This window comes from Paroedura picta, chromosome 5 (genome assembly GCF_049243985.1).
Source record: "Paroedura picta isolate Pp20150507F chromosome 5, Ppicta_v3.0, whole genome shotgun sequence".
In the NCBI taxonomy this organism is placed as follows: Eukaryota; Metazoa; Chordata; class Lepidosauria; order Squamata; family Gekkonidae; genus Paroedura; species Paroedura picta.
In genome coordinates, this window is record NC_135373.1 from 77,161,944 (window position 1) to 77,174,318 (window position 12,375).

Below are 12,375 nucleotides of genomic sequence, written 5' to 3' on the forward strand. Positions count from 1 at the left end.
AAGAAATCTAATTTCCCTCTTTACTCTATTTGAGGAGTTGTCTAGTTAACAGAGTAATGTGGCGTGACTGGGGCTGAGCTAAAGGCAGAAAGGAAGCAATCACTTTCAAAGAGAGAAGAGCAAAATTAATCAGTTCGCTCTGGAAAAGAAACACCAAATTTGCTCTGAGCACTTCTCTAAGAATATGCTCTTCTCAGAAAGCCGAGCTGTGAATAATTCCAGGAAGCAGCTGCAGGGTCACAATAACTGTGAGCTTGATATTGAGTTTGTGTTGCAAGAGAGTAGACTTCGGGAATGAGGCGGAGTCAAGGCTGGTTGTGCACTGCGCTGGAGGGCTTTTTCCGGCACTTTACTTCCTTGCAAATGTACATTCTTATCCAATCTAAATTCTTCATTAGCAAATCAAGTTCTGCTACACAACAAACTCCCAGCTGTTTTGTGAATAAGTACCAGTCTGACAAATTTACACATTGCTTCACAAATGTGTTTGATTGGTCTCTTTCATTCAAGTTGCGAAATATGGAAGTTCGGCACACTTTGCAATCACATTCTATGAGAAGAATTCCATCTGTAGTGGCTAGAGAATCAGGTGAGGATCTGCCATGGAAGTTCACTGGGTGATCTTGGGACAGTTACACACTCTCACTCTAAGCTGCCCCACAAGGTTGCTGATGTAAGGATTAAATGGACAATGGTCCCCAGTGGGGAGAAAAGTGAAGTAAAATTACTAATTAAACAAATATTTAACAATCCTTCACTTCCCATCCTGAAGAACAGTATAAATGCAAATGTTATTTATCTTATTAGTGGAGACACCTGTTTTAATAATGGGTGGCAGGGCCTGGAGGCCCCTCAGGTCTCCCAGCACCCAGGAGGCCAAATAGAGTGATGTGACCGGCACACAGGGCACCTGGTTGGCCTTCTGCACCCTCCCCTGGTGCCAGGAGGCTGGCAAGAGTGGTGTGGCCAATGCACAGCACACCCAGACTACCTTCCCCACTCAGAACAGTGTGGTTGGCATGCAGTGTGTCCAGTCGGCCTTCCACACCTTCCCTCGGTACCCAGGAGACCAGTGAGAACAATGTAGAGTATGCATGGATGGCCATCCACAGCCTCCTGGCTTAACTTGTGGCTGCTCTTCCTCCTCATGCCAAAAGCTGGGAGCAGCACAGAGGTGGACTGGGATGGGGAAGAGCCTATGATTGGCCCTAACTGGGTGAGAGCTCTCATCCTATTGGGGGAATGCTCCCCCAAAGAGGGCCAATCAGAGGCACGTGTCATCAGAAGCACCATTAAGTTTTTATGCGGCATAATGATCAGGTTAGACTGGGCCATCCAGGTCAGGGTGCAAATATACATTCTTCAGACATGAGTTGTAGGGAAATGCCTCATGTTTTGGATAGTAACACAGCACACACCAGTAAGACCTATCGTGCTTTATGTTGACCTGGCTCACTTCCCAGAGCACTGGTTCTGAGATTTCACTATGCACCACCCTCCATTTCCAAGTCAGTTTCCAGAGTATTATGGACCTGAAAAGTGTGAATTTTTCATGACTGCTGAGAATGCCATGATACTGAAATCTGCTTGTATGCAGTGCAATCAAGGACCCCACAAAACCAAGCAGCTTACTACTTCTACTCTTCACATTCTGACTTGGAAAGTTATGGAGTTCTGATGTCTGCCTAAATTTTTCTTGTCTTTCTCATATGCATTTTTTCTAGCCATGCTGGCTGTGCAAACCACTGCTAAGAACTGCATTAGATGATGCACATCATCATCTAAAATAAAATAGTGATCCAGAAGCAATGAATTTACCCTTCATGCATTTGATGAAGTGATCTTTCTTGAAAGCTTATAATGAAATAAAGATTGTCAGATTTTACAATGCCTCTGGACTCCTATTTTATCTTGCTGTGACAGGATTAACATCTCTGGAGCTATTGTCATTATTATTTATACTATAAATTCTGAATCTCAATCCAAACATTTTTGAGGAGATTTACATGTTGTTGCTTAAAGGTAAAGGTATTCCCTGTGCAAGCACCAGGTCATGTCTGACCCTTGGGGTGACACCCTCTAGCGTTTTCATGGCAAACTCAATACAGGGTGGTTTGGCATTCCCTTCCCCAGTCATTACCGTTTACTGCCCAGCAAGCTGGGTACTAATTTTACTGACCTCGGAAGGATGGAAGGCTGAGTCAACCTTGAGCTGGCTGCTGGGATTGAACTCCCAACCTCATGATTCTACCAAATGCCTACCTTCCTAATTTTTCCAGGTTTCTGCACATGAGGGTTCATCAACAATTCATTGAACAAAATGGGATCATCCAAAGTAGCTGATTTATCCATGAATAATGATGTAAATTATTGCGGAGCTATGAATTTATTAATTGCTACAGTATAACAATTAACTACCAAACTACCTAGAAGTTCTAAAATGTAGGCTTGAACTTATACCTCTGATGGCAAGGCAATTTTTAGGACTGTATGAATATAGACTGTCTGCTGACAGAGAGCAAAATCATTCATAAAGGCCTTTTTAATCGCCCTCACAGTCACAATTAATTATTAGCTGAAAATCTGGTTTTCAATGGCTTTGCATGTCATTTGTTTTACATTGTAAGCAGTTGGGTTTGACACAGCAGATAAAATGCACTGTGGTGGTTGACAAATCAATTACTGAGTGCAATTATGTTCTAAATTGCTCTTTTTTGAAAACTGATGATACAAAATTACTCAGAAAAAAACTGTACATGGATTTTAGATAAAGTAAATTTGTATTAATCTTTCACATTGTATTGAACCAGCTTCTTACAAGCTAGACTGATGCATATACAGAGCTGAATTCTTCATTCATTGCAACAGAGAAGGCTGTTTGAACACGTCCAAATTAATGTAGGAAAAACTGCATATCTCTACTGAATACTGAGCTCCCATAGGTGGAGAAAGCTTAGCTTCATGTATACACCACCTTTTTCCTCAGTGGAGACAAAAGCAACTTGCAGTGTTCTCTCGCACTTCATCCTCACAACCTGGTGAGGTAGGTTATGCTAGGAGTGCATAACCATGGTCACCTTGCAAGTTTCCATGACTGAATGTCATGAAATGTCTTCCAGATCCTAGAACAACATTCTAACCACTACCCTACACTGATTTTTTGTGTCTTAAAGCAGCCGTGTCCACAAACCATATCTGGAGCAGGGTAGTTTAGGATTATGTTACTAGTATGGCTGTCAAAGCATCAACAACATTGAAAAATCTTGAATAAACATACAAACAAAGCCTGGGTCTTAAAATTACTACCTATTCTTCTAAATTTATTTACTGGATGTTTCTAATCACCATGATCCCAGTTTCGGTACTGTGGTCTTTTTTATTATGCAAGGACATACAAACGTAATGCAGATTACATAAAATTTAGATGCACAAGGATATTTCAATGTATTTGTCATATAAGATCCTGAGGAGAGGTAAGAGGCTGCTTTTGCATGGAGCTGTTATAATTCCATGTTCCCCCTTAGCACAATCCATTTTGAGTACAATACTTGGTTTTCTGGTATTTGGCAGTTTTGAGATGTAAATTCATAATGTAAATCTTGCTGGTTTGGGTGGAATTCACCTGTCCTTGCATTTCTCCAGATTACATGTAATTTGTGTAATTAATTCCAGTTTTACAGCTTGGGTCTTACAGCAACCAACTACATAATTTTAATTACAGTATTATTTTCCTCCAGCTTCACAGAACCCCTGTGCATAATTTAGCCTCTTAGACAAACAGTAATCGATTTTTCATTCACTGCGACTCAATAATAAGTGACTGGATACAAAAACATTCTTTTAAAATGAAATTACATCAGTAATTTGGTGCCATATCAGTTGTCCTGGATTGAATATTAGCTATTTCTATATTAAAGGAACATGCTCCTTGAAAGCTATAATGCCTAAAATTAACATAGCCACCACCATGTGTTTTAGCACTTGGTTACTCATTTTCAAGATTCTGTTTGAACCACTAGACTAATTGATTAATTTCTATCCATGTTTCTAAGGGCAGAATATGACTGGATCCTGGAAACCAGTTAAAGAAAAATGAAAATCAGATTTAAAGATCCCATGTTTTCAATGGCACAAATGCCTTTGTCATCCACCATTCCTATATCAGGCTTATCTTTTATTTATTGGCTTTTGATAATAAATCCTGGTTTGCAAAGCCCTGCTGTCTCCTATTCCATTCTTCTTTGGTTCCCAATCCTGCTTACCAGAATGCCACAGAGTTATGTTACTTTCCCCTACAGGTTCTGATCTTATTTTGACTTTCACCTTTGGCCTGTTTACAGTTACACTAGAGATATGTAATCAATCCCATGTATGTGTACTCTAAAATAAATTCTAAACCCATGACTACTGGTTCTGCTAATCATCAGCTCTGATTTCATCCCAAAATATCAATATGTAGGCAGATTGTCCCTACACATTGTTCGTGGCTTTGGATGAAGATGTGGGAGGCTGGGAGTAAAACCAAAGATGCTGTCTCAACAACTACATTTCCCAGGATTCTTTGAGGGAAGCTGTGACATTTAAACTCATATAGAATGTACAGCTCCTCAGGTTCTCACTCTTGTTGGACAGCTCTGCTATCAGTGCAGGAGTCTCTAATCCAGTCTCCCCCACAACTATGTGTCCTGCCTGGAACTCCCATCTGATCTTATGAACACTTATGTCTCTGCAGCCCAATGAATACCTGATCTCAACATTTCTGAAAAACAGTGGAAGAGTTCACTGTGCCACACACTATAAGATGTTCTCACTTCCAGACTGAACTTTAGAGAATCCTTTTGTATCATGAAATATTAATCAGTCGGGAATTCATGACAGCACAAGCAAAATCTAATTGCAGTTGAATCAAGCACATTGTAGATGGTAGAAAAGCATTAACATTTCATTCTTCACTCCACTGTTACTTACCATCAGTCTCTTCCTTCCTACTTCATTTACAAGTGCTTTGGAAGTCCAGAAGAGACTTAGAGGATGACCTGGATGTTTCTTAAAGCATACATTTTCGCCAATATCTATATGTTAAGTTTGATCTTAGCAAATGATGAGCTATACTTTAGCAAAGGATGAGCAATGTTCACACAAAGTTAGTCTGAGGGACATCAAGAGTCAATGAGCTGTTAAACACATTACAGAAATAATTTCATCCATTTTTCTCTCTTATGGTAGAATTGCCTCCTCCATGGTTTCTTTTTCCTGATAGAAATACAACATGCCTGAAGAGGAGTTTGGTCCTGGAGGAGGCCGTGAGATACTTTTGCAACTCAGTATCTCTGGGCATTCTGGAAGATTCTGACACCTTGGACTTGTCTGTTGTTGAGACATTTGCCAGGTAGGGCATGGTGGAGGAATGAAATTCAAGGAGGATTTGGAAAGATATGTCCCTTGAAGGCCTTCCTCTGGCAAGCATCTGTTGGAAAGTACTTCTTTTTCTTTGGAGTTTCGCCATTTCATCCTTCTATTTTGAAACCATATTTTGACCTGTTGTAGGTTAATGAAACAGTATTATTGTTAACTGCTCAAGATAAGCACCTTTAATTCTCTTCAGTTTTACATTCCTCTGTCTTAGCCAAGGTAAAACTTATCTTACATTTGGAGCTAAATCCTTTCAGGTGGTTAGTAATATCCGGATATACTATTGTTCATACTTGAGGCGAATTTCCTCCAGGCCAGATTGGCCATGGATTCTGGGGGTTTGGGGGGGGGGGCATAATCTGGGCACTGGTTTCATGTAAACACAGCTCCTCATCTAGAACCATAAGAAGAAACCACAGTTCTTCTGACAGTGGTTAAGTGGTTGATCTGTCATGGACTGTGTTAAGTATTTTTTTTCATATGTACATGTCATGGTGATCTCTTTCTACCAAACTTCTTTAAATATTAATGCCATAGTTACCATATGCTTCTGTACCTGTGACTCCTTTAGACCCAAACTGAGAGCCAGTTTCTTCCTGTCTGTTTTGCTGATATATTTCTGTTTTTGAAACATTTTCTCCAAAGCTTTTCTCTGATCTTCAGAAAAGACAGCCCTTCTTAAAATCCCTCTTCGGGATCTTGCATCCTGGGTTAGAAGAGGCAGAACATTTTCCTGTCCTAGAGCAAAATAAAGATTGTAATATTCCACCAGTCTTAACCTGTTTAAACCGCAGGTTGGGGACCACTGCTCTATAACATTACACAAATGTTGATAAAAAACAAGAACTGTTATCCATCAGTATCACTCATGAAGAGTTTAGAGGCAGTCTAATTCACACTAATTCAATATCCAATGATTATGTAACTGTCTATAAATGCTAAATCCTAGGTTCATATGCACAAATACCACCTGGGCTGGCATTCCTGGAACAAAAGGACACACACCATCTACCAAGTACCTAAAATGATGTGTGATGCAGAATCAAAGATTTATACACAGAATATGCCAATTTGTGCAGTTTCCTAATTGTTTTTTCTTGTTCAGGGGCAAGAATTGTGCTAATCAGATCATTCTCAACAGTTACACCTTTCTAAAACCACTGAAATCAGTGGGCTTAGATGGGCTTAGATGAGCATGGGCTATCAGTATGCTGATGATACCCAGGTCTATCTCCACATAGACAGCCACCCAGATTCAACAATATAGGCTAGATATCAGGGGAGGAAATTTCAAAATCAGAGTAGTTCAGCAGTGGAATAGGCTGCCTAAGGAGGTGGTGAGCTCCCCCTCACTGGCAGTCTTCAAGCAAAGGTTGGATATACACTTTTCTTGGATGCTTTAGGGTGCTTTAGGCTGATCCAGCGTTGAGCAGGGGGTTGGACTAGAAGGCCTGTATGGCCCCTTCCAACTCTATGATTCTGTGATTCTATGATTCTGTGATGATGATGATGATGATAGTTCTGTCAGTGATTGAACTGGGCCACAGTTTTTTGATGGAGAGAAAGATACCCATTATGTACTTTGAATAATTCCAATTACTCCACTAAAAAGGAATAACTGGTTATGTTAGAGTTTGAGAAACGGCATATAAGTTTAAAAAGTAGTGCAAAATTTTTGCAGCATACGTGATCCAATCCAAACAGTCAGATCTACAATTCTCCTCTTCTCCATCTGATCCACTTTAAGCAGAATATGCTTACACACAGGGTGCAATGGTTACATCAAGACCAATGAACCACAGCAAGCTTGCAGTCCATCCAGCTGAACTGCCACACTTGAAGACCGTGATGCCATGAGGACACGAACACTAATATGGCACCAAATACTTTCCAGAGGGGAGGGAGCATTTTCCCTTCCTGTTCTAGTATATGGTGATAAATGTTGCCTTAATCTGTGGAACAATCTTCATTTGCCTTTGTGGCAGAGACCACCTTGAAGGGGCAAGGAAAGGCTTTCGTCATGGTTGCAATTTTTCCATGCCATTCAATACACTCTAGTTAAATGGACAATTAATAGGTCACTTCCAAAATAGTAGTGTATCAGTCCTGGCTAATAAACAATTGCTGCAGTTGATAATGGTCCCAATGTATTCAGCCCATCCCTGTATGCACTCAGCTCAGCTCACTAAATCCCTTTTCAGGTAGACAGGGTTATATGGGAAGATGAGCTAGAATGAGTCTATAAAAGTCAGTTTCATTCGCTGCTTTATTTTTCAGTCAAATGCTTTAAATGGTGTCCAAAAACTCCTTACGGAATGTGAGACAGGAGAAAAGCCAGGCACACTGAACACTGCTTTATGGGCACACAAAAGGGCAACTGACCCTTGGACAGTCCTTTTCAGCCCAAAATGGTTCCTAAAGTTCATCTGCACAGTGAAAAATTGTGGTGAGGTCGCGTGTGGATGAGTAAAGAGAAAGTGATGATTGGTCATGGCTCTGTCACCCATTGTGAGATCACCAGGCCCATGTGAAATGCTCTGTGGGAAAGTGTCAGCCCCCTAAAGAGGGGCTCGGAAACTTGCAGCTCATTAAACTGCCAGCATTTGCTGCCTCACTTGTCAAGAATCATTCGACTTAGCAACTGGCCTTCTGAAACCTTTATAAAGAAGCCCACTCCCACCCCCAACCACAGTCACAGCAGCCACTGGAAGTTCTGTTGTGAATTAATAACTGGGCCAGGTTTCATTCCAATAACGTTTATTCAGACTTCGCTCTATTCCTCAAAGCAATTTCTCTGTTACTGCGGTGCCAAATCTACTTCATCAGGACAATCCTTGCTATCATGTCAAAGGGATTTCTTTGACATGAAAACTGTAATGTTTGAGCTACAATAACTCTTATCCAAAATGGTTATCCTGGGAGGGAATTCTGCCAACCAAAAGCAATCAGACTTGTGGCTTGAAACTATATTTCAGAAGGAGAGAGAGTTTTGCTTTTAAGAAAAAGTAATTTATGGGGTTTGTGCCTTGAATCTAGGACTAGTCTATATATATCTTTCTGATATTTTGCAGTCCTCACACAGGGCTGTATTAACTTTCATATGAGGAATAGTTATCTAAAATGGACCCCATATGGAAGTCATCAAAACCTCCTTACAACAGAAACTGCATGAAAAGAAGATAGAAGTTCCACATTTATCACAGTGAGACAATTTTAAACAAACACCACAGTAGTCTGAGTGTGGAGATAGTACATACAACTCAGTATGAAATGTGACCAACAATATTATGCAGAAAATTTGTTTAGTACAGACTACACCAGGCTTCCCCCTTCAAGGATCGCTGCCTTGTTGTGGCAAGGGGGCTTGCGTAGTTCAGTGAAGCTATGAGCTATGCCGTGCAGGGCCACCCAAGACGGACAGGTCATAGCTGAGAGCTCTGACAAAAGGTGATCCACTGGAGAAGGCAATGGCAAACCACTCCAGTATCTTTGCCATGAAAACTCTATGGACAGTTCCAATAGGCATAACGATATGACGCTGGAAGATGAGCCCCTCAGGTCGGAAGGTGTCCAATATGCTACTGGGGATGAGCAGACGGCTAGTACGAGTAGCGCCAGAATGAATGAAGCGGCTGGGCCAAAGCCGAAAGGACGCTCAGTTGTGGAAGTAACTGGTGGCGAAAAGACAGTCCGATGCTGTAAAGATTTTTATTCCATAGGAACCTGGAACGTCAGATCCATGAATCAAGGCAAGCTGGACGTGGTTAAACAAGAAATGAGAAGACTGAACATCGACATTTTAGGAATCAGTGAACTAAAATGGACAGGAATGGGTGAATTTAATTCAGATGACCATCAGGTATACTACTGTGGACAAGAATCTCGCAGAAGAAATGGAGTAGCATTCATAATCAATAAGAGAGTAGGAAAAGCAGTCTTGGGATACAATCCCCAAAATGACAGAATGATCTCAGTTCGAATCCAAGGCAAACCATTCAACATCACAGTGATCCAGGTCTACGCCCCAACCACTGCTGCTGAAGAGGATGAAGTTGATCAGTTCTATGAAGCCCTACAACACCTTCTAGAAGCAACGCCCAAAAATGATGTGCTTATCATCATGGGGGATTGGAATGCTAAAGTAGGAAGCCAAAAGATAACCGGGATAACAGGCAAGTTTGGTCTTGGAGTACAAAATGAAGCAGGGCACAGGCTGGTAGAATTTTGTCAAGAGAATACAATGGTCATAGCAAACACTCTTTTCCAGCAACCCAAGAGACGACTCTACACATGGACATCACCAGACGGTCAACACAGAAATCAGATTGACTATGTGCTCTGCAGCCAAAGATGGAAAAGTTCTATCCAGTCAATAAAAACAAGACCAGGAGCTGATTGTGGTTCAGATCATGAGCTTCTTGTTGCAAAATGTAGGCTTAAATTGAAGAAAGTAGGGAAAAGCACTAGGCCACTCAGGTATGAACTAAATCATATCCCTGACGAATACACAGTGGAGGTGACAAATAGATTTAAGGAATTAGATCTGATAGACAGAGTGCCTGAAGAATTATGGACGGAGGTTCGCAACATTGTACAAGAGGTAGCAACTAAAACCATCCCAAAGAAAAAGAAATGCAAGAAATCAAAATGGCTGTCTGAGGAAGCTTTACAAATAGCTAAGGAGAGAAGGGAAGTGAAAGGCAAGGGAGAAAGAGAAAGATACACCCAATTGAATGCAGAATTCCAGAGAAAAGCTAGAAGAGATAAGAATGCCTTCTTAAATGAACAGTGCAAACAAATAGAAGAAAACAATAGAATGGGGAGGACCAGAGATCTTTTCAAGAAAATTGGAGATATGAAGAGAACGTTTCATGCAAAGATGAGTATGATAAGGGACCAAAATGGTAGGGACCTCACAGAAGCAGAAGAGATCAAACAAAGGTGGCAAAATTATACAGAAGAACTATACAAGAGCGAGCTTAGCATCCCTGATGACCACAATGGGGTAGTTACTGACCTGGAGCCAGACATCCTGGAATGTGAAGTCAAATGGGCCTTAGGAAGTCTGAGCAACAATAAAGCTAGTGGTAGTGACAGCATTCCAGTTGAACTATTCAAAATCTTAAAGGACGATGCAGTAAAAGTGCTACACTCAATATGCCAGCAAATTTGGAAAACTCAACAATGGCCACAGGATTGGAAAAGGTCAGTTTACATTCCAATCCCAAAGAAGGGCAATGCCAAAGAATGTTCAAACTACCGCACCATCGCACTAATTTCTCATGCTAGCAAAGTTATGCTCAAAATCCTACAAGCTAGGCTCCAGCAATATGTGGACCGAGAACTTCCAGAAGTACAGGCAGGATTTCGAAGAGGCAGAGGAACTAGAGATCAAATTGCCAACATACGCTGGATCATGGAGAAAGCTAGGGAGTACCAGAAGAACGTCTACTTCTGCTTCATTGACTATGCTAAAGCCTTTGATTGTGTGGAGCACAACAAATTGTGGCAAGTTCTTAAAGAGATGGGAATACCAGAGCATCTTATTTGTCTCTTGAGAAATTTATATGCAGGTCAAGAAGCAACAGTGAGAACTGAACATGGAATCACTGACTGGTTCAAAATTGAGAAAGGAGTTCGGCAAGGCTGTATACTGTCACCTTGCCTATTTAACTTGTATGCAGAGCACATCATGAGAAATGCGGGATTAGAGGAGTCACAAATTGGGATCAAGATTGCAGGGAGAAATATCAACAACCTCAGATATGCAGATGATACCACTCTAATGGCAGAAAGTGAAGAGGAACTAAAGAGCCTGTTGATGCGGGTGAAGGAGGAGAGTGCCAAAGTTGGCTTGAAACTCAACATCAAGAAAACAAAGATCATGGCATCCGGCCCTCTCAATTCCTGGCAAATAGAAGGGGAAGAAATGGAGATAGTGACAGATTTTATTTTCCTGGGCTCCAAGATCACTGCAGATGGGGACTGCAGCAAAGAAATTAAAAGACACTTGCTCCTGGGGAGGAAAGCTATGGCAAATCTAGACAGCATCCTAAAAAGCAGAGACATCACCCTGCCAACAAAAGTGTGTTTAGTCAAGGCTATGGTCTTCCCAGTTGCAATGTATGGCTGCGAAAGTTGGACCATAAGGAAGGCCGAGCGTCAAAGAATTGAGGCTTTTGAACTCTGGTGCTGGAGAAGACTCTTGCGAGTCCCTTGGACTGCAAGGCGAACAAACCGGTCAGTCCTAGAGGAGATCAGCCCTGACTGCTCTTTAGAAGGCCAGATCCTGAAGATGAAACTCAAATACTTTGGCCACCTCATGAGAAGGAAGGACTCCCTGGAGAAGAGCCTAATGCTGGGAGCGATCGAGGGCAAAAGAAGAAGGGGACGACAGAGAATGAGGTGGCTGGATGGAGTCACTGAAGCAGTAGGTGCAAACTTAAATGGACTCCGGGGAATGGTAGAGGACAGGAAGGCCTGGAGGATCATTGTCCATGGGGTCGCGATGGGTCGGACACGACTTCGCACTTAACAACAACAACAACAACACCAGGCTTTCTCCACCAGGGTTTCGTGAAACTCTGGGGTTTCTTGATGGCCCTGAAAGAGTTTCCTGAATGGGTGGGAGTTAGTTAATTTTTATATATTTTAACATTTGTTAAACATTTATTGGGTGATATGGTGGGCCTGGAAGAGGTGGGAAGTGGAGGGTCTCCAGGTGGACATGTGCACAGCTATGCTTTCCAACCATATTCTACATAATTGTGCCACTTCTGGGGTTTCTCAAAGCCTGAAGAATGTTTCAGGGGTTTTACCGTCACCTTCCCTTTCCTCTCCCCACAACAGGCACCCTGTGAGGTGGGTGAGGCTGAGAGAGCCCTGATATCACTGCTTGGTCAGAACAGCTTTATCAGTGCTGTGGCAAGCCTAAGGTCACCCAGCTTGCTGCATGTGGGGGGG

The 12,375-nt window shown here is 41.8% G+C and overlaps 1 protein-coding gene across 2 annotated transcripts in view; it reads right to left on the bottom strand.

The window, feature by feature from the left end:
* Positions 1-2,566: 2,566 nt before the first annotated feature.
* The window catches only part of DBX2 (developing brain homeobox 2), a 204,768-nt gene continuing 194,959 nt past the window's right edge, over positions 2,567-12,375 (bottom strand). The window contains exons 3-4 of one of the 2 annotated variants that reach the window (XM_077338638.1): positions 5,954-6,150; positions 2,567-5,538 (exon numbers count right to left, since the gene is read on the bottom strand). In XM_077338638.1, the coding sequence (XP_077194753.1) occupies positions 5,218-5,538; positions 5,954-6,150 (518 nt within the window). In that variant the 3' untranslated portion in view covers positions 2,567-5,217. The remainder of the gene's footprint in view (positions 5,539-5,953; positions 6,151-12,375) is intronic. The other variant, XM_077338639.1, reaches the window with a different exon arrangement.